The 26270-nt window shown below is 36.7% G+C and overlaps 1 protein-coding gene across 2 annotated transcripts in view; it reads right to left on the bottom strand.

The window, feature by feature from the left end:
* Positions 1–26270, bottom strand: part of LUZP2 (leucine zipper protein 2) — a 455081-nt gene that overhangs the window by 67743 nt on the left and 361068 nt on the right. For both annotated transcript variants that reach the window (XM_082749119.1, XM_082749118.1), the window contains exon 8: positions 7434–7508. In XM_082749119.1, coding sequence (XP_082605245.1) covers positions 7434–7508 — 75 coding nt within the window. The remainder of the gene's footprint in view (positions 1–7433; positions 7509–26270) is intronic.

The raw sequence follows: 26270 nt of genomic DNA, 5'->3' as shown, positions 1-26270 counted from the left end.
ATACGGTATAAGCTGTAGAAGATATACTTTGTCCAAAGTCTTACAACCTGGTCCATCCTAGGGTCAGTCTTGTTTTTGCCCTGCTTTTCTCCTTCTTGCCCGAAACCACTTTTTTTCACTTGCTTTGCCACATAATAGCAAAATGCAAGCATTTTTAGGAAGAACCTGAGTAGCTCAGCCTCTTTTTATTTGCAGCCCATCAAAGAGTCCAAATGTATTTGCATCTTAGAGCCTTTACACTTGCTGTTTCCTGTCCTATGAACTCCTTCTCCAAATATCTGTTAGAAAACTTCCCCCTAAAATTTATCTCTCAGCTCATATCTTTTTAAAAAAAATTTAAATTCAATTTAATTAATGTATACTGTATTATTAGTTTCAGGGGTAGAATTTAGTGATTCATCAGTTGCATGTAACACCCAGTGTCAGATCACATCTTACCTTCTTGGAAAGACAGTCCCTCAAGGCCCTTTCAAGGAACACTCCTTCCTTAAAGTCTCTGTCACTTTTCTCACTTTAAGTCCTAGGTAGTCTTGTTGTTGCAAATTACCTTATTGTTTCTATGTTCAGTGTTTTATCTATTTCCATTACGATGTCCTTTCTTTGAGTGCCAGTGCCTTTCTTGCAGCACCACCAGTTTCTAACTGTTTCAAACAAACAGTTTCAAACAAATGTTTGTTGAATGAATAAATAAAATAAGCCCTCCAGAGGACATAGGGTGGTGGTGTTTTATATGAGAAAATATGAAATATTTCTCATTTTATTCTTTATAATGCATAAGTATTATTTCAGACATTAAAACACTATTGCTCGGGACACCTGAGTGGCTCAGTCAGTTAAGTGACCAACTCTTGGTTTTGGCTCAGGTCGTGGTCTCCTGCGTTGTGAGATTGAACCCTGCATGGGGCTCTGTGCTCAGTGGGGAGTCTGCTTGAAGATTCTCTCTCTGTCCCTCCCCTCACTTGCTATGTCTCTCAAATAAATAAATGAATGTTTAAAAGATAAATGAATTACTAATGTTTTTGCTATATAATACATAAAACTTATTAAAATTACTGTGTACATATATGATCTTAACATGTGGAAGATTTAGAAGGTAATTTTTCATGTGTCTGTAGGTAAGTACTTATCTCAGAAAAATGTGCTTCTTTCCTGGGAACAAGATATAGCTTGCAAAGACAACTGTGCCCCTACTTTGTCATCTCCTGACAGATATAAGTTCATATGATATTATTTGTCTCTTTCTCTGAATTCATTTCTATGAAGATGTGAGGTCATCAGAGAGATCTGGGTGAACATCGGCTGCTGGCTTTGGAAAGACCATGAAGGGCTGTGAATCCAAAGGCTTTCCCCTTAACTTTTATATCTGCCATGAAATCAGCTCTATGAATCCTGTATGGTCATTTTGACATCTTCTTAAAATTTTTTTAAAGATTTTATTTATTTATTTGACAGAGAGAGAAAGAAAACAAGAAGGGGGAGCAGCAGAGGGAGAGGGAGAAGCAGGCTCCCTGCTGAGCAGAGAGCCTGATCTGGGGCTCGATCCCAAGACCCTGAGATCATGACCTGAGCAGAAGCCAGACGCTGTGCTGACTGAACCAACCTGGCACCCTTATTTTGATAGTTTTTATTCTTGGTTTAGGTTGTCTCCAGGTCCCTTGTATGTAGGATAAATGGGAAATTCATTAATTCATGAAGTTAGATCTTAATTTATGTATTCAGTCAAGAGCTACCTACAATGCTCCTGTTATGTGTCAGACACGTATGGCAAAACAGGTTTTTGTTCTTTTGCTACTTAGTCCTGGGAATCTGTGCAGGCTGACTAACATTTGTCACTTTTTTTTTTTTTTAAGATTTTACTTCTTTACTTATTTTTTGAGAAAGAGAGCAAGCACACAGGAGCAGGGGGAGGAGCAGAGAGAGAGTAAGGGGGAGAAGATCTCAAGCAGACTCAGAGCAGAGCCGAATCGCACAACTTTGAGATCACGACCGAGCTGAGACCAAGAGTCAGATGCTTAACTGACTGACCCACCCAGGCACCCCTCACACGTACCATCTTTAATATGGATGTAAATAATGCATGCCTTCCTGGGCAAAATTTTGTGACAGTCAGATGTAACAGATTTTTTTTATTTTTAACATGAAATTTTGAGAGATAGATTTCCATACTATAAAGCTGTTTTTATATTCCAGTAGCTGAAGCTGCCTATAATTCATAAGATATTGCCAAATAAATAATTGATTGTTTGGAAAAACCAAGGTTGATTCTTAGATCGTGAGATTATTTTTGTTTATGTTGTGATAGTAAACTGAAACTTCTTTCATTAAACATGTCACAAGAAACAAGTTAGAGTGTGAAGATGATTTCATAATATTTATGAGGTATTTGAGGTTATTTGAAGCGTTGATATAACATTCTTAGGAGCTAGGCACCTGAAGAGAGTAAAAAAGTCTCATATAAAGATGATGGAGAGAGGTAGAAAGCAATTTCATTAAACTGTAGTTTTTATCCATTTTGAAGTGAGCTAGCATTTCTACCTGCCTTTATGACTACAGTTTATGAGCCTCATACATATGGTACAAGAGATTTGTTGAAACCGACCTCTAGTAATATGAAATGCTTTATAGTTTACTGTAGCAAAAGGAACGACAAGATCCTGAAGGTTAAAGAGAAAAATTGTTAACACTGACAGGCAGTCTCTACAATCTCATTCATTGATGTTAATAATCGCTGTGCTTCCCGGGGGCTTTCCCTGTGCCAAGAGATCTTAGTACTTTACTTTTTTGGATGCACACAGTTTTCTCACCACTGTTATAAAGTAAGTTTTGTTAGTATTCCATTTTGCAGTAATGCACAAAGAGTTTGAGGACTTCGAACATGGCCATTCAGTGGAAGAGCGATTGAAGAAAGGCAGACTGATTCTGGAAACACTGCCACATAGAGCCTCTCATGCTAAATCCAGACTGTAGCACGGTGCGGGCTAGGCACACCTAGGTGGGGAGTGAATAGAGATGGCGTGGAGAAAAGCACAGAATGGGTAAGACAAAGGAGAAAAAAAACTATGCTAACCTGGAGTTCTGTGATTCAGACCAAATTATAATTTGTGCATTTAGTATTATGGGTCTACACCAGTTTGTACAATCCACAAGTACATAACATACGTTCATTCTCTGTGTCTCTGGAGCCTTCTGACTCCACAAGCAATTATTTCATAATTTTGGGTGCCCAACAAAATGTGAGAGGTGTGGATCTCCAGACCATGTATCATACATGTTTTCGGTTTCCCAGAGATCCTACCACATGGTGATCACATGAAGGGCATTTTAACCCTAGTTAGCCATTTTGAACCTGACTAAGTGGATTATCTGAAGTCAGATGAGGGAAAAGATTAAATGCAAGGAAGAAAATTCCACAGTCAGAGTTGCTACAAACATCACAGGAGACTGGGCTGCCTCGGGATCACATGAATCCCATTCTTTCTAGGATTTAAAGCATCTTGTAGAGATTGTGGTAGGGGTATTAGAGAAAGGACTAAGAAAAACAAAAACAAAATCAAAACAAAGAACAATGGTCTAGTGGAATTTTAGGATTTATATGTATCTCTGATTTTCTGATTCTCCCAACTCTATAAAGAGTCTTGTCCCTTTTTAAAAAGTAATATTATGTAGTATGAGTTGGATATAGTCAGAGAGTAACATAAATTAGTATAAACTTCTTTTTTATAAGTTAAAAAATCCTATAAAGCTGGAATCTTGGTAAGATGAATTATGCTTGGCCTACTAGCAGGCTTCCTTAAAACTACCTTAAATAGTTGGAAAAATATAAAATAAGACAATCACAATGGAACAGAGTTCTTAAAACATCTAATTGTTCATTCAAAACATTTGTCCCAAAGATCTAAACCTTAAGAAAGAATAAAATCAGAATTCACAAAATGACCTTACTAATTAGTTATTGCAACACTTTCTAGATATCCTGTTTGAGAAGTTATTTATGTTAGCTATGAAGTGGTTTTGATCATATGTTGTAATGAAAATGCCTATGTGAGACCCAAGTCTCTGGGAAGTAGAATATTAGCCTGGTCCTTCACAACTACAGTACACCAAGGAGATACCATAAGAACTCCAAAATGAATCAACCTGAAATATTCCATCTCCTCTTTCCTGTATCAAAACACCCAGGGGTGCCTGGGTGGCTCAGTGGGATAAGCCTCTGCCTTCGGCTCAGGTCATGATCCCAGGGTCCTGGGATTGAGCCCCGAGTTGGGCTCTCTGCTCACTGGGGAGCATGCTTCCCCCTCTCTCTCTGCCTGCTTCTCTGCCTACTTGAGATTTCTCTCTGTCAAATAAATAAATAAAATCTTAAAAAAAAAAAAACCCATAGTTTAATCTGGTGGTTAGGAAGCAACTGCTTTTCTTTACACATCTGCTATATGTATACAGTAAAGTATTGCAAAGCAAGTCTATAATCATATTATTTGCTTATTTTTTTAAAATAAAGTGGTTGCTATGTTGTGATCACAGAAATGGAAAGCTCTTAACAGCAGATAGCACACTTTCTTCATTTTCTAAAATAACATTTTGAAAAATAGAGGGCATATAGAGAAGAAAATAACAATTATAAAAAATATCAGGTAAATATCAATCTGAATTAAATGTTAAAAAGCATCATGTTTATTACATATTATATATTTGTCATATATGATATTTATTATACTTTTATAAAATACATGATAACATGCATATATATATTGGTAATATACACACATATTACATACACCTGATGTATATATACAATGTATATACTATATGAGGCATGTATCTAATGTACACAAAATATCTATATGTATGTGTATAAATTAAAGACTATCTGTGTCTATACAACTACTAGAAAATGAAACACTTGGGAAACAGTAGAAGTAATTTTAAGCATTCTTAGTGTGATTTTACTCCATCTTTCCCCAAAGTCAATTGGGTCCTCAAATTTGTTATATTTTTATACTTCATCTATTTATATTATATATAATCTAAAACAAATGTGATTTGTGTATTTGAACAATTGTTAAATGCCATATATATAATTCTGAATTTTTTATTCAACTGTAGATATTATAAATGTATTAATATTGATATAAATGTCTTCATATGTATTCATTAATATTAAATTTTGATTACTATTTGAAAATATGAGTATGGAACATACATGAAATATATATGCTAATTCTAATGGTAAGCATTTAAGTTATTTCAATTTGGTATTAACACAAACATGTTGTATTTCACGTCCTTATGCATGTGTCCAAGCACATAGGGATGAGTGCAAATGCTATGATACACACGTTTAAAAACTGATTTAATAATTACACTACCATCACTAGTGTATTGGAATATGGGATCATTAGACTTTTTAATTTGTATCAATCTGATGATGTTGAGATGACGTCTCTTTGTTTTTATTTACATTTTCATTTTTCTTAATTAGGTATCTGTTGTTAATAAATTGCAATTAAATATAGCAGAATGAAAAAAGTGCATGTGTCTTAACTGTACTTTCAAAAATTTATATACAATTTTAAGGAACATTGCTGTATACATACTGATTTAGGATTATGCTGTCTGTCTCTTGCAATGATCTATAATTATCCATTTGGGAAATTTTAAGTCATTATCTCTACAAATATTGCTTCTGTTTGTTATTCCTTTTGGAACAGGTATAAATTTTAAAAATTGATATACATTTCTCATTATCTGTTTATTTTCTATTTACTTGTACTTTTTCTATGTTAGTCTAGGTAATTGATATTAATTTTCTGTATATTTTACTTGTCTTCGGTTCTATTATGTCTACTCACCCAATCTGCGACTGAGCAAAATTAAAGTCTCAATTACATGCATCATTTTGTTCTAATTCTACAATGTCTACTTGATGTTTTTAATAGATTCCAAGTCCAATGAAAAATATTATCCTTTTATCTCTTTGTCTATTTCTCTACTGACACACACACACACTCATCTTCATGAAATCTTTGTTTCCTCATTCCAGTGTCTGAATCAGTTTCAGTTACGCTTTCCTCGGTTTCTTTTTGTCCTCTGATCAGATTGTATTCCCTCTCCACACATCTAGAAATACTTTTATTATATGTCAAACACTGTGTAGAAATGAATCAAAAAATCCCCAGAGGTTATCTTCCACATGAGAGGGTCTGTCTTTCCAGTGTTAGGCAGGATGATGGCTGCTAACACCAACCTAATGAAGAACTGATCTTAGCCAGGTGATGCATTGGAGGCTTATAAAATGCAGATTACTCCTGGATGGCTCTGTTCCTTTGGCACAGACTTTCCATGCTTCTGATTGAGAATAATGTGGTGTTTGTCTTCTCAAGTCTGAAATACTATGATTGATTTCTCAGATTGTTTCCTGTATTAATAAGTGCTAGATACGTGTTCTCAGTATTACAGAAAATGACACTGGATATTTGATAAATGGGTGTGAGTAAACAAAGAGATTATTTTAAAGTCACTCTACCTTTTGTTCTGAGTGAACTAAAGAATAGAGAAATGTTTATTTCCTATTATTTCATAGGGGTGATTTAAAAATTAAAAAAAAAAAGAATGAGAGGTGTTAAGAAATTTTGCCACATTCCGTAACAATTAAGAACAGTAATTCTAATTATATAATCAATTAATCCTTTCTATCTCCCTTTCCATATGCCAATTGCTTATTCTCCACGTATGTCTCATATGAAGAACAGCCTAAGGCTGGCATCAGCAGGAGTTGTGGTTTATCCTGACCATGCACATTTGAAACACAATGAGACATTAATAAAACCAAAATGAAATAGAGGAGGTAAAAAGCATTGAAGAAAATCTTTTGGAATTAGTGGTGATGGTAGCACAACTTTGTGAATTTTAAAAATGTGACTTTTATACTATGTGAATTATTCTTAAGGAAAGCTGTTATAAAGAAGGATTTATGTCATTCTCTCCTGTGTTATCTTTATATGAACAGAGCTGGTTAGGAGGGCTACTTCCTTCTTCTCTGAGTCTCCCTCCAGAATTCTGATTTACGATTTCCAAAATTAAAAGTGTCAATGACTACTTCGATTTGTTTCCTAACTCATTCACCCAGAATTAATACATGGCATCTTTGCTGGTGTTTTAAAACATGTTTATTCATGGTGTTAGAGAACAAATGTACCGGTAAGGTGGAAAATGAAAAGTCACGAACTCACAAGGCTGAACCTTGAGTCAATTTACTGTAGCAGCAAAAGAGAGGAAAGATTTGGGTTCCAAAGGGAGTGTGAAACACTCATGAATTCTACACCCACCTTCCAGGTACAGCATCTGGAAATGCATCAATAAATCAAGTGAAGCAATGGGTCTACCCTAGCTTTGTGTGCTAAAACTGCAATTAGGATTCAGAGATGTTAACTTACCCGGTCAAGAGCCGCTTTCTCCAGCTCATTTTTGGCCACAGCTAATTTTTGTTCCAGATCAGTAAGTTGTTGGGCCTATAAAATGAAAGAAAGACCAATCTTTTTAGTAAATTCTGTAACATCCCTTTTCACTTTAAGCATGTTTCATTCATTGTAGAGAACAACAACAACAACAACAAAAACTTTGTGAAATATATTTAGAATTCAAGTTAAAAATACTCCATGACCTTTGGTTGAGCTTCAGAAAATAGTGTGTTCTGGATTAATTAGTATGTAGTAAATTCTTCGGTGGACCAAAATATTTAGTTGCAAAGTTCCAGCTCCAGTCCCGGAATATACTTTGACATAATAAATCAGTTATGTTTCTAGTTGTTCCATATTGAACTGTATTTCCCCAAAATTCTTATGTTGAAGCTCTAATCAACTCCCTCCCACTTTGTGGCTGTATTTGGAAACAGGGCCTTTAGGAAGGTAATTAAGGTAAAATGAGGTTGTAAATGTAGGGCCCTCACCCCATACAATAGGCGTCCTGATAAGAAGAAGAAATACCAGATCTCTCTCACTCTGCATGCTCACACAGAGTAAAAGTCATATGAGGATCCAAGGAGATGAATGCCATCTGCAAACCAGGAAGACCCCCTCACAAGAAATCAAGTCTCCCAGCACCTTAATCTCAGACTTCTTGCCCTCAGAATGGTACGAAAATACATTCCTGCTGTTTAAGCCACCCAGTCTGTGGCTTACCCTATGGCAGTCTCTTGCTATGGCAGCCTCAGCAGACTAACATAATAGCATTCATTCTTTCTATTATTCAGTTTTAATCCAACACACATCTCTATCCCACCTTATGCTAGTACCTTTGCAAATGCCGTAACTCTTCTGTTAAAAGAGCAAAGGTCTCAGATTTGGAAGATGTATTTTAAAATCCTGTATCCACCAATTCCTATCTACATACTATAGCTATCCTTACAAGAAGATGCTTAGCAGCCTCACAAAGGACCCGGAGAAGAACCTGCCTCCCCTCATGGCTTAGAACCTCTCTATACCTCTGGACTTACCCTGTCTCCTACATTTAGCCAATGAAAAGAATCTCAAGCTGGAAGGAACAGAGGATCTTTCTGATGTTCTTATTGGGGAAGGGGATTGAATTTTCCAGGAAAAGTTGACAGCAGAAGGTTTATCAATTAACTACCTAATTAGCTACCTAACCCATATACATAAAATACATCATGTATGTACTTAAAAATGTGTGTGTGTGTATGCTTAAAAATAAAATTTTGAATTAAAAAAAGGTGAAGAAAGTAGCTTCCAATATGAAGGTACCTATAAGTAGTAGAAAACTAACAAGCTCTGAGCTCCAGGCCCCTTCCTGCACTCGCCTTGGTCCTGTTTGTCTCTATCCTTCCTTCTATTCCCATTACCTGACCCCACAATGTGAGGATTTGGGGACCACAGACCTCAGTCTCATATTTTTGACCCGGGGCTCAGGACACCCTCCCTATTCTACACCGCTGCTGTCCTAGGGCCATCTACCTTTCTCAAACACTGAGCACTCAAGACTTACATGGCTTACGACTGTCCTTGGCTACCACAGGCCCTGCCTAACCCAACGCCTCAATGGAAGGAAGGAAAAGAAGGTCTCTTTTATCTCTCCCTGTGTCTCAGTGAAGGATAGGAGTTAGGGACAATAGAGAGGGGCAGTGGGTGGGTCTCAGTGGGACAGTGGTCAGCTTACACTCCCATAGTTATGGACTAGGTCCTTAGAAACTGGGGGGAGGGAGTAAGCATGTCCGTGCCACTCAACATTTTAGTCACCATCTGGAAGGAATGCCCATGCTGCCTGGAAATCCCCCATGTCTTGCTCACTCCCTTGCCCCCGCCCCTCCCCCCAGCCCAGGTTCATATGCTATTTTCTATCTTAGGCTCTCTTTGGTAGGCAGACACTCTCCTCAAGATGCTGTAATCAGTTACCTGCAGTCCAGAAGGGTCTGCATAGGCACAGGACATCCTGCCTTAGCCTGTTTTCCTCCTTGTAAGGGTTTTTCAACCCAAATCCTGTGATTCATACTAGAAGATCTCCACTAAAAAATGACACAGAATGTTCAGTAATATAGCAATCCAGGAAGCTTGTATTAGGGCAGATAGAATGGATTCCATCAGAAATAGCAAATATGCCTTTGAAAGCTATAATGCCAGCAATTCCCAGGATTTCAAGTATTTACCTCTTCTAGGAACTCACTGAACCTGGTAAAATCTAGCCAAGAGATTTTGGAGGACAGAAGGTTACAAGAAGAGTAAGGGAAAATAATCAAAGGAATTGCAGATACTAACACATATTATCAAATGTTGGTGCTAGTTTTGGAAGGATGAGCTACTGGGCTGACTTGTATATAGTAGTTATAAAATTACATAAAACAGTAAGAATTCTATGAGTATCAAATGATCAGAAGACATATAAAAGACTGAGGACTTTACCATATGGTAAATTTTATTTGTTTTAAGTCAAATGTATTTGTTTCTCAATTTAACTCCTGCAAAATAAAGGATAGGGCTACTTATGAAGAGTTAGCCATGATTCTGAGGCGCTTTCATTCACATCCAATCACAGAACAAATATCTATGAAGTGACTGATTTTCTCAGGCCGGGAAACATCATCTGTGTACATAGATTCAAAATATACATGGAGAGGCAAGCACGTAAAGTGAAAATCACAGTAAGAAATTCTAACTGCTAAACACAAAATGTGTAGTTTAAAAAGTCAGAGTGCCTTCTTTAATAAAGGAAACAGCAAATAATTGTAACATTTAATTTTCATACATGTACATCTTCTCATTTGAGCTTTCTAGTCCAAAAGCTAAAGTCCATACCATAAATCTTATTTTACTTAAATAAGAAAGAAAGAAAGAAAGAGAGAAAGAAAGAAAGAAAGAAAGAAAGAAAGAAAGAAAGAAAGAAAGAAAGAAAGAAAGAAAGAAAGAAAGAAAATGTTTCTTCTGAGCTTTAAGTTTTTACAGATCACAAAACATGGGAACCTGGGGTTTGGCTGCACCATCCAGGCTTACTTCTGGAGCTGTTCCTTACTGTTTTTCTCTGAAGTTCAACTTAAATTGAGCTGAATTATGAAGGATGACATTAATGCCACATATAACATAAAAGTATCTTTTTTTTTTCCTTCTGAGAAATGAATCTATGCCCTGGTGAATACTAACAAAAGTCTCGGCTATTTCATCTTCTGATAGAGCATAAGAAAAGGAAGTGCTACAGGGATATCAGCATAGTATCCAGCCACAGTGTGTTCTGGCATGGCTTTCTGGTTGGAAATGGATCCATCTAGAGCCAGATCAGGAAAGGATCAATACAGACTTTGAGTAGGGAATTCACAACAGAGCCTCCTCTTAATGTTCTGGCCATTGTGAAGTTATAAAAAAAAATTTGGAGGGGACTACTGTGACTCATTTACAGGGGACATAGGTTGGTGAAAGACTACAATAGCTGGGTTTTTCAGGGGCATGGATATAACGGCCCACATTACAGTAATCAGTAACGGCCCACATTACAGACATCAGCGAAGCAAGGTCAGAAATCTTTAGAAGTTTCTTAACAATGGTTGTGCTATTTTGTTATTAAGAAGATGGCAGTTGTTCTACAACCAATAAGACCATGCAGGTGTGTTCCAGAAAATAATGCAGAAATAATGGATAGTGAATACAAGAGAAGTTCTATTAAAGTGTGGCATGAGCATATTAGAAATTCTACATTTTAATTCCAGACTTTAACATTGTAAAATAGGTGCTATTACAAAATAATCTGTATTCTATGTTTTCTACACTAAAATATCTTGCGGTTGTAATATAAAAAATATTAGAACTTATATTTAGGCATTTTCTAGATCTCATCTATGTTATTTATGCTTATAATGTACATGACATGGTAGTAAAAGAATAATATGGTAACAATGATAACAATGATGATAATGGACCTAAAGTCTCTCTCTATATATTCATTCTGCATAACAACTCTGTCTGGCACATAGTATTGTTTCTATTCTTTTTAAATGAGAAACTGAGAGAGAGATTTATGAAATACCTTGCTCAGAATCACACAGCTGGGCAATAACATATCTAGAATTCAAATCTAGGCAGCTTGTATCCATAGCTGGTCCTCCTCACCACTAAATATATGAAAGTATGTGTTCTATTTATAACTAAAAATTTACATATATTAAATGACATGTGCTCAAAATTTACTGATGACCTTTAGACTAAAAATGTTTGGAATCAGCTCAGAACCTTGGAGAAATTTTGCATCCTTAAGATGTTTCTCCCAATGAGGATGATAAAGTCATAAAAGAAATGTTCTCAAGTCCTCAGTAGGATGTACTTGGTGGTTGGTGAAAAGGTAATAACAGGATTGAATTTTTTACCTATGATTCAATGCATCTATTACCACATAAGAAACACATACTCCCTGTTCAGCAGCCCTAACCTAAAAGATGGGGATCATAGTCAAGAGAGACCACACAGACAACCCTACCATCATCATCACCATCTCTACATTCCACTTTACTGTAGAGTTAGAAGACAGAAAATCAATAATTCTTACTTGCATCTACTCAACCCTCAAAAAGTAGGAAGTTGCAGTGCCAAGATTATCTCTGGCCATCAGATTCTTGGATGCTGTGTCTGCTCGTTTCAACATTAATAATTTGGGAGTGACACTGAGAGACATGGGACTGAAGGACTAAAACACGTACAAGGACCAAATTTAGACCTCAAATTACACAGGAATATAACTTAGCATAACATCTGCTTAAAAGTGTTATTAAAGGTTTTAATTAACTAAAATTATGAAGTTCAGTAAGCCTTTCCATTGGGAAATAAAAGCAAGCATATATAATTTTCTTCAAAATTTGAGTTTTTATTAGTCTCATATTACCATCATGTGTATATGTATATGCATGTAACACTCACGGCCATTTAAAGAAAATCTATCCTGAAATACTTTTTTCATTATGTCTTGGAAGTTGATTCCCTTTCTCTCCTCAAGAACATTGCCACTTTGGAGGAAAGTGGCTTACAGCCTTTCTCTGTCATACATTTTAGGAGAGGTTATCTCAACACTCAGTTCCAGGGATGGGGATGTAATTTCTTACAGCAATTCCTCTATCTCTACTCCATAGTCAAATGACTGTGATTGGGTTTAGGCATCTAATTAACATCAGGCCATAGACAAGAAGATATATATTGGTGGCTTCTGGAAGGAAAATTGTCTCTCTTCATCTGATTAATAGATGGTATGTTTTGTTCTTTCTCTTGGTAGTAGAGTATAAGGATGTTTATCTCCAGAATAAAAAAGAACATCATGAGGCGAAAACTCTACTAGAGAAGAAAGCAGAGCATAGAAAAGAGCAAATAAATATATTACAGGATCTGGTGACTTTGAAAACATTGCAATCAAACCACATCTGAAATAAAAGGAACTTTGCATTTTCACTACTCTGTTCATGAATTCATTGTTCATGAACTAAATTCTTGTTAAAAATTTATATTTTCCATTATTTGAAAAGAAAAGATTCCAGTCTTCTCCTTATTATAACTGGTATTGGTCTAGTCCTTCTCCATAAACAACCATGAGCTAATTAGGTCAGGCTGTGAACGATGAAATATGGAGAGCTCACTAGGTGGGACCTGTCACTGTACCAGCTTTCTGGCTGAGGGCCATTTCCCCACCCAGCTACAAGGGCTGGGGCCCCAGCAGCTCACCGCAGTTGCACTGAGCTGTGAAGGCAGAGATGGGAGTTGGGAGCAGATTCAATACCTGCAGTATAAAAGAGAAGGGGAGCGGAGAAAAAAGAGAGATGAGCAAGAGCAGAGCTTCCAAAAGTCAGTTTGTGGGGATGTTCCTACAAATCCTTGGCTGAGAACTGGGCTGCACATAAATAAGACAATATATCACACAAGGCTAATCATGAAATAACTGTTAAATGGCTGAGAGCAGAAGAGAGACAACGGAGTTTGAGCACGGCAGAAGGATGTTAGCATTCCAGACACATTCATAAGCCTTATTAACACCACAGGCAACAAAGTAACAGCTTTTAGATTAATAGCCATGCACGAGAGTAGCGGTTGGCAAATTATCATCCCAAAGGCTAAATCTGGCTTGTTGCCTGTTTTTGTAAATAAAATTTTATTGGAACACAGCCACCTTTATTTATATATTGTCTAGTTACTTTTGTGTCACCATAGTGGAACTGGGTAGCGGCAAGAGGGACCACATCGCTTGCGAAGACTAAAGAACTTATGTGATCACTTGTAGAAAATGTTTGGTGAGTCCCGCTCTAATATGAAGTCTACTTTGGGCCGACCTTAAGAATGTCTACATCAAAATCTAGATAAGATTCTGGGAGGTTGATTTGGGGGCAGAGTTTTGGAGGTTTATCTCAGTCAAGTGAGAAGAACTTGGATATCTTCTTGGACTTTCACGTATCTACACTTAAAAAGTATAGAGCCAACTATACAGTAAGGTGAATATGGGCATTTTAACTGCATCACTGGACAAAAATTAACAATCTTCAAAAGAATATAAAATCCAGAATCACTCTAGCATATGAATGGCAATGTCCAGCACAAAATAAAATCTTACTAGGTATTCAGAGAAATGAAATGTATCACTCAAAGTTAAACAAAAGAGTACACAATGGTAGCTGTAGACAAATCATCTTTAATGCCCAAACATTTCCTCATAGAGTTTTGTTCTTTACATTAGCCTTGAGAATCATGACAGCACTTTCTAGTTGCCTTCCTGGTACTCTACTTAGCTTTTTGGATCTTAACTAATGAATCTTAGACTCTAACCCACACATCAAGAAATTGCAAAAATTCCTGTAAAATGTCTGTAAGTTTTATTCACTATGACTATCATAAAAATAAAGTCATTTTTGTCTTCATGAAAGATGGATATCAGATGACTCATTTTATACTACGCATTGGGTAGTTTCTGTGATCTATAGAGACTTGGATTGAATATGCTGCTTAGAAAAATGGTCTTGAAGTACCTAGTTTTTCTTTACTGTTATACTTATTTACTACATGAAGGTAAAAACCTTTCCTTAGTTACTATGATTCTATTTTGTTTTTGTCTATCATAAATTTTCTAAGAGACAGTGACTTGTAGGATTAATGATTCCAGATCATAATATAATATGTAATTATTAACTTGAGAGAGATTGAGAAGAAATGTAGGTTATCCGACCTGTACCTTTCTCAGGCAGGTATCATCAGCTCAATATACACTATCTTCTAAAATCCTGGATGAAAAGTGGTCCTTCAAACTACATAATTAGCTAGCTGCTAAATCTTAGAAATTAATACTAATTCAAACAATTGTGAGTATAAATAAATAAATACTTTGTGACTATAAATGAAGTAGTTACTGCTTCTGTGTTATTGTATTCATAGATATTTTTCATATTATATACATTCTCTTATCTGATATCGATCTGTATTTTCATTTTATTCTCTCTCCTTGCTATTACATAATAATAAATACCATTTAATAATCACAAATACAATTTTTAATTTCCACAGGTGGCAGATACATGACCATTCCCGTATATTACCTCCCACATTTTATCATTTACTCTAAGAGGTATATAGTATACCATGTTTGACTAATGAGGAAAAAAGGATCAGAAAGAATAACATAGAAGTAGAATGAAGTTTTGGTACCAAACCTGCCTGTCTCCAGACATGTCACATTGGGCCACTTTTACTCTAATGATTTCAAAGCTAAATTGGACAACATAGGCCCTAGGTATATCTATAAAGCCTCTTCAGTCATGGCTCAGTTTCAATATCTTTCCATCTCTCTGTCCTTCTTATTCCAAGAAACAATCCCCCCCCTCCAATTCTTGCAGAAAGTTATTATTACTTTATAAAAATGTTTGCATTTGTATTCTAATTTTTTCATTATTATTATTCCACCAATGGATAAGTATTTTAATCCTGCTCACCGCAGGCCTCTGTGATGGGAACATTCTGTATACACAAATAGTCAATTATCTCCTTTCTTGGAAAACTGCCCACTATAACCTCTCAAAAAGCTCCCATCCTTCTTTGATTTATTACAACTCTGTTTATATTTATTTACGTATCTATTTATTTTGCTATTTCTCTGCCTTATATTCTGGTTTTTCTTCCTCTTTTTTCTACCTAAAGTTGAGAATTTGTGGAAATCTGTGGTTTCTAGTACACCTATGCTCATCAAACAGTCCTATTCTTATACCCTTCCACAAATTTTTAAATTTCTTGAAAGGTCAAATTATCACATTCTTCAGATTCCTCAAAATCAGTCTGCAGAGAATGAAAGTCATAACATTCTCTCTGTTTATATTATTGTCAATGGCATATCACATTGGTTTCCTATTGCTGCTATAAACAAATCATCACAAGCTTAGTGGCTTAACACAAATGTATTCCCTTAAGGTTCTAGAGGTCAGAAATACAAAGTAAATCTCACTGGGTAACATCAAGGCAATGACAGGCCTGGTTTCTTCTGGAAGCTCTAGGGTAATATCTCTTCTTTGTCTCTCCTAGCTTCCAGATACTGCCTGGACTCCTTGGCTTGTGGTTGCTTTCACTGACATATTATCCTCTCTGACTAACCCTCCTGCCTCTTTTTTATAAAGACTTTTGTGATCCCATTGTTAGCAAAAAATACAGGAGGACTTTTCCAGGTCAAGATTCTTACCTTATGTACCTCTGCAAATGATCTACTGCCATGTAAGATAACATATTCACAGGCTCTGGGGATTAGGATGGAGATACTGCCTGGACTCCTTGGCCTGTGGTTGCTTTCACTGACATATTATCCTCTCTGACTAACCCTCCTGCCTCTTTTTTATAAAGACTTTTGTGATCCCATTGTTAGCAAAAAATACAGGAGGACTTGTCCAGGTCAAGATTCTTACCTTATGTACCTCTGCAAATGATCTACTGCCATGTAAGATAACATATTCACAGGCTCTGGGGATTAGGATGGAGATACCATCACAGGGTTATTAATTACCCCGTGTCTCAAACACATCATCTCAGCCCCACTCTCAAAACAAGCCTTCTTCCCATGCCCATTCAGTCACAAATGCCATTTGTTCCATCTCTACTGCTTTTATTAGAACTACCAAAGTGGGTCCTCACTTCTACTCTTTACTGATTGCTGCAACTGGTTTTTCGTGTTCTCTGCCTTTTGTCTCTACTTTTCTTGCCTTTCTCCAAGAAGTCACCCTTCATATTCCACCATATTTATTTTTCATAATCTTTCTTTTAACTTGTTTCTCCTTGATTCAAAAAAGAGAGAGAGAGAGAGACAACAACAACGAAACTGTAGTTTTTCCTTATTGTTTCAGGATAAATACAAACTCTTCCATATTCAGGTTGAAGCCTGTCATAGTTTATCCTACACTATCTTTAGGGGCAATTACTTTATTTATTTATTTATCTATTTATTATTATCATGTTTTATAAACATATAATGTATTTTTATCCCTAGGGGTACAGGTCTGTGAATCGCCAGGTTTACACACTTCACAATACTCACCATAGCACATACCCTCCCCAATGTCCATAACCCCACCCCCCACTCCTGACCCCCCTCCCCCCAGCAACCCTAAGTTTGTTTTGTGAGATTAAGAGTCAGTTATAGTTTGTCTCCCTCCTGATCCCATCTTGTTTCATTTATTCTTCTCCTACCCCCCAAACCCGCCATGTTGCATCTCCACTTCCTCATATCAGGGAGATCATGTGATAGTTGTCTTTCTCCGATTGACTTATTTCACTAAACATGGTAATGGGGAGCAATTACTTTAATTGGACAAGACAATCTACCCCACCCAAGCCAGGCCAAAAATAGTATTGCTCACTACATTTGGTAATGGGATTAGTCTAGAATGTGTCCATCTTCTTCACTTAATTTGCCTTGAATAGGCTGACAAGCAGGAGTTCTTCAGAAATGTCTATGTGAAGTTGCACTACAAGTCTATGCTGCTAATTTGGAAGTTATGTATTTTCAGGTTATCTCAGATTCTAATGTCTTCATTTTATTTTTTTTTATTTATGTATGTCATTATATGAAATTTCCTCATTATCTCTTTCTCCTTTTCCATTCTATTTACTGCAGGCATAATAAATCCCCAGCACCTTATACATTTATATCCTTTCAAGTAGAGGACTTCCCATTTTTCCTCCTTCCCTCCCTCCCTCCTCCCTTTTCTCTTTCCTTCCCTCCCTCTTTCCCCTCAGTCCTTGCTTCCTTCCTTCCTTTTCTCACATTTTCATTTATCAGATATTATTTTCAACATCCCAGTAGGAGGTCAGTCACAAATAAATACAACATGACATAAAGGCAATACCTTTATATTATGAAGCTTGGAGCCTAAGGGCTTCTTAAACACTTCTGTATTCACCACGAGAACTGTCAATGTGTCTTTTACATAGTAAGACAACAAAATTATATTGGTGCTCTCTTTGAAGTCGCAGGCACTTTAACTTTACTGGTAGAATTACAAGTGTTTTACTAGGCTCTCAGAAGAGACAAAGAGGTATTTTGACCTGAGAGCATTGTATAATATCTCAGTGGCCTTCTTTATACTTTACTTAACACCTTAAACACCTCAGGGTCTACCCATGTACCTGCTCTTTCTGCTTAGAATCATGGAAAGTTCCCTGCTGTCCTGTTTTCCCTGGTCAATTCCTATTCATCCTTTACACTGCAGTTGAAATGCTAATTCTCACAGAGATCTATTTCTGAGCTGCAAATATAATTTTAGCATTCTTGTCATATTCTCTTGTGAAATGTTATATTTTTTCTTCCTATTACTTTTACCGGTTGTGATTTTTAAAATAGAAAGTGATTGGAAGGATATGGACACCAACCAATAAAATCTGAGTCTGCCTGGAATGCCAGAACAAGGTCTTGAGAGTTCTCTGCTTGACAGGTGTCAAGCAGTCAATCTGTCTGTGATCAGAAGCACCGTGGCAGCTCCTAAGCAGGCCTCCCATACCTCCTCAGCCCGGAAAGAGACATGAGGCCAAATCAATTTGGACAGTTTATTACTCATTCTGAAAACATAAGGAAGATCAGCATAGTGTTGTCACTCTATGTCTCTTAATATCACTGGATGACATCAAACCAGGGAGCCATATCAAAGGCAACATATGTGGTGGCTCTCTTTCTGCCATTGTGGATCCAGCTCCCAACTGCAGCAGAGCTTACAGCTATACCCAAAGGAGGGGCCGAAGTGTAATATGGAAAGTCTCATGCTTTGCTGACATTAGGAAGGCTGATAAGAAATTGCTACGTGGCCACCTCCTGAAAGATAAGAAGCAGATGAGAAACAGTCTTGTAACAGCTGCAAATGTGACTACCTGATGACCTATCCTTGTATGTTCTGTGGAAGACCACAGGACATTAACCCAATACTTGGGTTAAACTACATGTTAGCCTTGCCTAAGCCATCTAAGCAAAGATATGCATGGTTATCAGGGTGTTAGGGCTGAGCCATTGCGCTATAACAGGTGTTAGCCATTTATTGCTGAATGACAACTAAGTGCTGGGAGACACGGATGAAGGAGGCAATGGCTATTTCACAGTTGGTACAGAAGTATTTCAATAGTTGGGACAATCTGCATGTCTATATTAATGTATACTAGTTATTACAGTTGTATACAGTAATTGTTGTATACAGTTGTATACAGTTATTACAGTTGTCATCTACCCATTTATCTATCTGAATGTTAATGCCTCATTCCCTCACTAGGCAACAGGCTCACGACACAAATTGCTTCTGTTTTGCTAACCCTTGAATCAAAAATTCATAGATTCGTGATGGGTACCTAGCAGTTGCTTAATAAGTACTGGATGAACAAATGAACAAATGAGTAAATTTGATGCTGATGCCTTGGAATGTACTACGAAAACAGGTATCTTAATCTTCCTCCTTAATTTGTTTTGTCCTCATTTGTGTCTGTGGAGCCCCAGTGTTTACAAAAACTCTATACTTAGTTGAACATTTTGAAGAGTTTTGAGTCCTTACTTTTCCAGCCCAAAGAATGCTTTTCTGAGAGCCTTTTCAGTCCATCATGTAAATCTCCTTTCTGGCAGTTAATTGGCATGAAAGACAATGGCTGCACTTCCTTCTAACAGGCACAGGAAATGATGGTTTAACAATACTGACAAGAGTGCTGAAGGGATAGCAGATAAGATTTGGCATAAAATTTTGTAGGTGTCAGGATCAAGTCAGGGGTAAATATTTTGAATAGGTGTATTTTTTTTTTTTCTATGTCAATCTGCCTAAAAGTCATGGTCCCCTCTATTTGTGCAAATCCTCCTGCACTCGAAGGCTGGATGTAGCCAATTGCTTCAATTTTCTTATTGCCGAAGTATAGCAGCTACTTTGGATGCTTATCCAAATATCCTTTCAAAATTTTCATTCCACTAAGTGAATTTTGTTGAAAGCAGCAGGTACTAAAGCATCTGCACACCAGCTTGTCAAATTCCCTACTACTGCCAATCTGTATTTTTTCCCTTTTATATTCATTTTAATGCATTTTAGCAGAGACTTTTAATACATTTCCATGTCCTATTTCCTACCAGACTTATTTTGTTCTTTTCACCTTTTTTTTGTTGTTGTTGTTCTTTTTCCATTTAAAAGTGGAGCATTTGGCAATTAGAAAGTGAGCTAAACTCCAGGGAATACCTGAAGCCCTAGAAATGGGGCATTCCCGCAGAGATGGAACAAAGACCTTGCAACCTATGTCAGTATCTCACCTCCCATGGAATTGCATAGAACATGAACTACTTTTTTCAACACACTGTATTTTTTAACATATTAAATCGTGCTTAGCATCTGCAAGTCAAGTTCTATACAATTTCCGCATATATTTAATTGTCAAGCATCCAGGCCAAAAATCAGTATCTTTCTGGTTTTATTAGATGTACAAACAGAAGTTTATAGAGTTCTAGCAAGCTACAGATGATATGTAGAGGAAACAGATTCAAAGTTAATTCCTGATGACTCCAAAGCCTACCTTTATCTTTCTCAAATTCCTTATCTCTTAATTCTTGCTGAAGTATCACCCGCTTAATGAGCCCATTCTAGGCTCTTAACATTGTTGAGCCGCCTTACTTCCCACCTGGAATTTCCAATCCTCTATATTCTCTACTTTCTTTTTTTTCCTTTCTTTTAAAATAGCACTTAACTTTCTAATATACTGCATAAATTATGTTTTCTGATTATTGAGTATTGCCTTTCACACCTACTTAAAGGAAACTTGTTCATGGATGAATCATTTAAGTGCCCGGAAAGGTGTGTGACAGCATTAGTCTCTGCCTACCCCACACCCCCTCAAACTTGTTGATTGAATGGGTTATCTTTACATTAGAAACATTTTTAAATGTGATCAGGACACCCAGGTGGTGTTCAACAAAAGATAATGATAATGACTATGATAATAATCATTTGCACGAGTGTAATAACATATTAGTAATAATAATTTATATTATGATTAAAGGGAGATTTCTCATTTTTAAAAAATTTTTTAAAGATTTTATTTATTTATTTGACAGAGATCACAAGTAGGCAGAGAAGCAGGCAGAGAGAGAGAGGAGGAAGCAGGTCCCTGCTAAGCAGTGAGCCCGACGCGGGCTCGATCCCAGGACCCTGGAATCATGACCTGAGCCGAAGGCAGAGGCTTTAACCCACTGAGCGACCAAGGTACCCCGTTTTTTTTAATCAGGCTATTACTACATCCTTTAATATTTAGTCATCTCATTACCAGTTCTAATTCTGCCCTGGCTCACTTGCCGGTCAATTCAGGTTGATCCCACAAATAATTTTCAGTCATCTACCACGTACTAATCAATAGGCAAACAAATTGTAAGGATTACAAAGATACGTAAAATATAGACTGTGTCCTCCAAGAATGTACACTAGAGTAAAGGATATGATGCATGAACGAAAAAATATTTCCTATTTTAAATAGTGAATATGCTCCAAAAGATGGTATAAAGTTCTGGTTTAAATTTTGACTTACTTTTATTATTTTTAGAGTGGCAAGAAGAATGTAGGTTTTCTTTCCGTTCTATGGAAAACTAATTTCCAAATTGTACTACCAGATAGGAAAAGCTGATTGAAGATCCTCTGTTATCAAATAGCATACATTATATATATATATATTTTTTTTTCATTATATATTTTTTAATATTTAAATATATTTTACTTGAATTAAGTAGCATAATGAGTCAAGTCAGCAATAAGGATTAAATATAACTGGCTCCTGACCATAAATCTACATGAAGAGTCACGTGAACTTTGACTTTTTTTTTTTCTCAAACAAATCTTTATCATTAAATGCTTCTAATATAGGGGTATTGAAATGAGTTCTGAAATATATCCTAAACCACATATGTTTGGACCAAATCTTTTTTTCCATTCATCTGCTGAAGGGCGTCTCAGCTCTTTCTACAGTTTGGCGACTGTGGCCATTGCTGCTATGAACATTGGGATACATATGGCCCTTCTTTTCACTACATTTGTTATCTTTGGGGTAAATACCCACTAGTGCAATTGCTGGGTCATAGGATAGCTCTATTTTTTATTTATTTATTTTTGAGGAATCTCCACACTGGAATATTACTCAGTCATCAGAAAGGATGAACACCAGCTTTTGCATCAACATGGATGAGACTGGAGAAAATTATGCTGGTGAAATACGTCAAGCAGAGAAAGTCAATTACCAAATGGCTTCACTTACTTGTGGAACATAAGGAATAACATGGAGGACATTAGGAGAAGAACAGGAAAAGTGAAGGGGAGGAAACTGGAGGGGGAGACAAACCATGAGAGACTGTGGACTCTGAGAAACAAACTGAGGGTTTTAGAGGGAGTGGGGAGATGGGTGAGCCTGGGTGGGTATTAAGGAGGGCACATATTGCAGGGAGCACTGGGTGTTATACATAAGCAATGAACCTTGGAGCACTGCATCAAAAGCTAATGATGCTTTGTATGGTGACTAACATAAACAGTAAAAAATAAAATAAAATAAAATATAAAAAAAGAGTACACTTATCATGATGAGCACTGAGTAACGTAGAGACTCGTTGAGTCACTATACTGTACACCTGAAACTAATATAACAATGTACATGAAATATACTGAAATTGAAAATAAAATAAAAGTAAATTAAAAAAAATACATGTGTTTTCTCTTTCCTTTACCATTTGCCAGCTTTAAATTATTGACAAGGCATTTACTTTCTCAAATCTTCAGCTTTCTCATTTCTCAAATGGTAATAACAATACCAATGACAATTTACGGATTACTTATCATTTGCCAAGAACTGTGATGATCTTTAAGTATGTTATTTTTTAAAGTTTTGTAAAACTAAGCATTATCATTACACTTAGCAAAGAGGGCAAGAAAACCTTTGAGAGGCCACTTGTAATGGCTCAAGGGTAGCTTCCCAGAATTTGATGATTAATACTCATATTTCTGATTCTAAAACTTTTATCTAGTTAAGATTATTTGTCTGACAGTGTACAAAACAACATACATTTTTGTTTCCAATTATAACATTGCTTTGAATTCCATTATTTCCCGAAAGATGGTAATGCCATCGAACATAAAATATGCTCCCTCCATTTGATCAAGGAAAAAAATGTTGAAATATGAACTAAAGTTTTCATGGGAAAAATATTTCATGAAACCCCTACAGACAATACAGAAAGAACACCAGAAATTTTGAAATAACTTTCTTAATTAATTAATTTTTCATGTGAAAAATGTGTCATAAACACTTAAAGCTACAAATAACTTTGGGAAGATCATTAACCTAAACTTTCAGTGGGATTTCCTCCGTAAAACAGCACTAAAACGTTTAGCTACATCAAAGCGCTGTTCTAAGGCTTACCTGAAGTAATAAATGCAAAAATGTCGATGGACAACTGGTTTTTTGTTTTGATTTTTTTTTCAGGGGGTGTTTAGAAAAATTATCTAGAAGTTAAGAGCTGTCAGTTTGGTTTGAGCAAAAAAAAATGTCTTTGTAACCTAATTCACTAGTTCTATTGCTCTTCCAAAGACAACAACAAAAAACAGCTTAATTTCTGCTGGCCTTTGTCACATGTCACTAGTGGGTCTATCTTCACAGTTGGAGAGGGTACATGTCTTGTCATTGTAGCTGTCAAAATGGGGGTCAGATATTTATTTCGTCTATTTGCAGCTGTCACTTTGCTTTATCTACTTAGCCTCCACGGGCCCTAGTGTGTTCCTGTGTCAATGATCATCATCTGAGTTACTCACACCTGTATAATTAATGAATGAATAAATCTCTTCCTCTCAATAACACATTTTTGTATTGAACATGGTAAAATTACATTCCCCCTCCACCCCTGGGAAATTTGATAAATTAAACATTGCAAGGAAGTATTATAAAGTTTACTGCTCCTCATCCCTATGTGTTCCCTATTCCCTCATTCATTCATCCATTGATGGATGAATTCATTTTCCCATTCATCAGTTGGCTACAAGTAAATTCATTTATCCATTATTCATCCTTCCACGCACTCTCTATCCTATTATCCGTGCACTTCTCCATTTGCCTCCTTACACACCCATCTGCTTCTCCATCTCTCCATCCATCCAACTCTCTGTTCATCTCTTTACTCGTTAGGCATCCACCCATTGACATACTCAATCCAGTAACGTATTCACACAGCCCAGAGCATTTAAAATGGAAATAAAAGGGGTGGTGGTGGTGGTTACGTTAAGCTTATGTCAGATAAAAGAGGAGGAGAAACTTGATTTCATTCAGTTAGAGAATTCAAAAGTTCCAAATTATTTCCAAAGATTCAGATCATTTCTCACCTGTACATCTCTACACATTTAAATCATGCATCCTTAGATCAATTCCCTGCATATGAAAAAAACCACTCTCCAACCCAAATGAGCTGAGGCAGGATCATACCTGGCTTAGCATGGGCTTTGGTGTTTCGAAGTATGTGCACAAAAATTTGATGCAAATCTAGCAAAAGAACCACCTCCTCAGTGGAAGCACTCAGTGCAGTTTTTAACTGAATGTCATGACCCCTGGTATGCTTCACTAGAACATGCACATCCTACATGTGCTTAATGATAGTATAAAAAGACACAGACAGGGTTACCTCAACATTAATACACTCAAAATGCTTCCTATGGGAATGGAGCAAATGTGGGGGGGGTGGCAAGACTGATGTTGTCTAATGGTACAAATATGCAACAAGTGCTAAATAAACCATAGAGATCCAACAAACAATGCAATGAAGGCAAACAATGGTATTGTACTGCGAACTTGCTGAGAGATTAAAACTTAATTATCCCTACCACTGAAAAGAAAGGAATAATTATGTAATGTGATAGAGGTACTAAACAGCACTACAGCCACAATCATGCTACAATATATAAATATACCACATTAACATATTGTACACCTTAAAATTACACAACGTTCTGTGTTAAATATATCCAATTTTAAAAATCACCACAAAAAATGTTTTATAAATGCAGCTGTTTAAATTAAACAGGTACAACCACCAGTGTTCGTGAAGAGAAAACAATATATTCTGGAACTGCTTTAGCTAATGTTTGTCGGTAGGAAAGAAACCAGTTCTCTTTCTTATTCTCTCTCTCTCTTTTTCTCTTCCTCTCTCTCTCCCTCTCCTTCTCCCTCTTCCTTTCCCCCAGTTCTAATCTGGTATGCACTTAAATACATGAATAAGAATGAAACACACACATATGTATATATGTAATATATGCACACACTATATATACACACATTTTTGCCAAATAACCTTATTATGAGAAAACTGTGTGTATAGTTTCAAGAGGAAACTTTGTCTTCACTCAAGAGCCAGCAACATGGAAGAAATACCTCTGGATCTTAGCTCTATTGTTTCTCACTCAGGGAGGGTTTTCTTCCAAGTTTCTAAAAACCTATAAATTCTTTTTTTCCCCTCGTAGTTAGCAGGGTTAAGATCTGTTTCCTAGTGTCTTTATTCACAGTCTTTCTAAAAAACAAAAAAAAAAAACAAAAACAAACTCTTTTTGGAAGATGTATTTATTTTTGAGAGAGATTACAAGCAGGGAAAGAGGCAGAGGGGGAGGGAGAGAGAGAGACAGAGACTCCCAAGCAGAATCCATACTGAGCACAAAGACCAACGCGGGGCTTGAGCTCACGACCCTGAGACAATAATCAGAGTTAACTGACTAAGTCACCCAGGTGCTCCCAATACAAACAAACTTGTAACCTGTGAATGGTATGCTTTAGGTCATTTAGGGCCCAGGGTATGCTCTTTAGAAGCAGCTACGGAGCCAACCCTGTCCTGCTGTCAGGACTTTGCATATGCAGACATTGTTTGTGTTGTAACTAGTCGAATACATGCTCACACACTGTTCCTCTCCCTAACTCTGGATTCAAGGAGTGGCCTTGCGTGAGTGAGGGCAGAGGTTCAGGGCCCAGATCTGGCTGCTGCTCATCACCATCCCACCCTCTCATCTAGGAATAAACCCGACATGAGATGTCCACCCTTCCGATAGCAAGGCTATTTTTCAACTGGTTCAGACATAACAGTGAAAAGTGTCATTTTAATTGTATCTTTAGAGAAACCCCCAAGTGATATCTGCATGGGTATATATATCTATCTACATCTCTATATGCAGACAGATACACATATTCCAAGAGAAATACACATGAAATAGCAGTGCTTCCATAAGGTGATATTGCCGAATTAAGCAGCTGAAACACTTCCTG

This window comes from Mustela nivalis, assembly GCF_964662115.1.
Source record: "Mustela nivalis genome assembly, chromosome: 9".
NCBI lineage: Eukaryota > Metazoa > Chordata > Mammalia > Carnivora > Mustelidae > Mustela > Mustela nivalis.
This window is presented reverse-complemented; position numbering and strand designations above follow the sequence as displayed.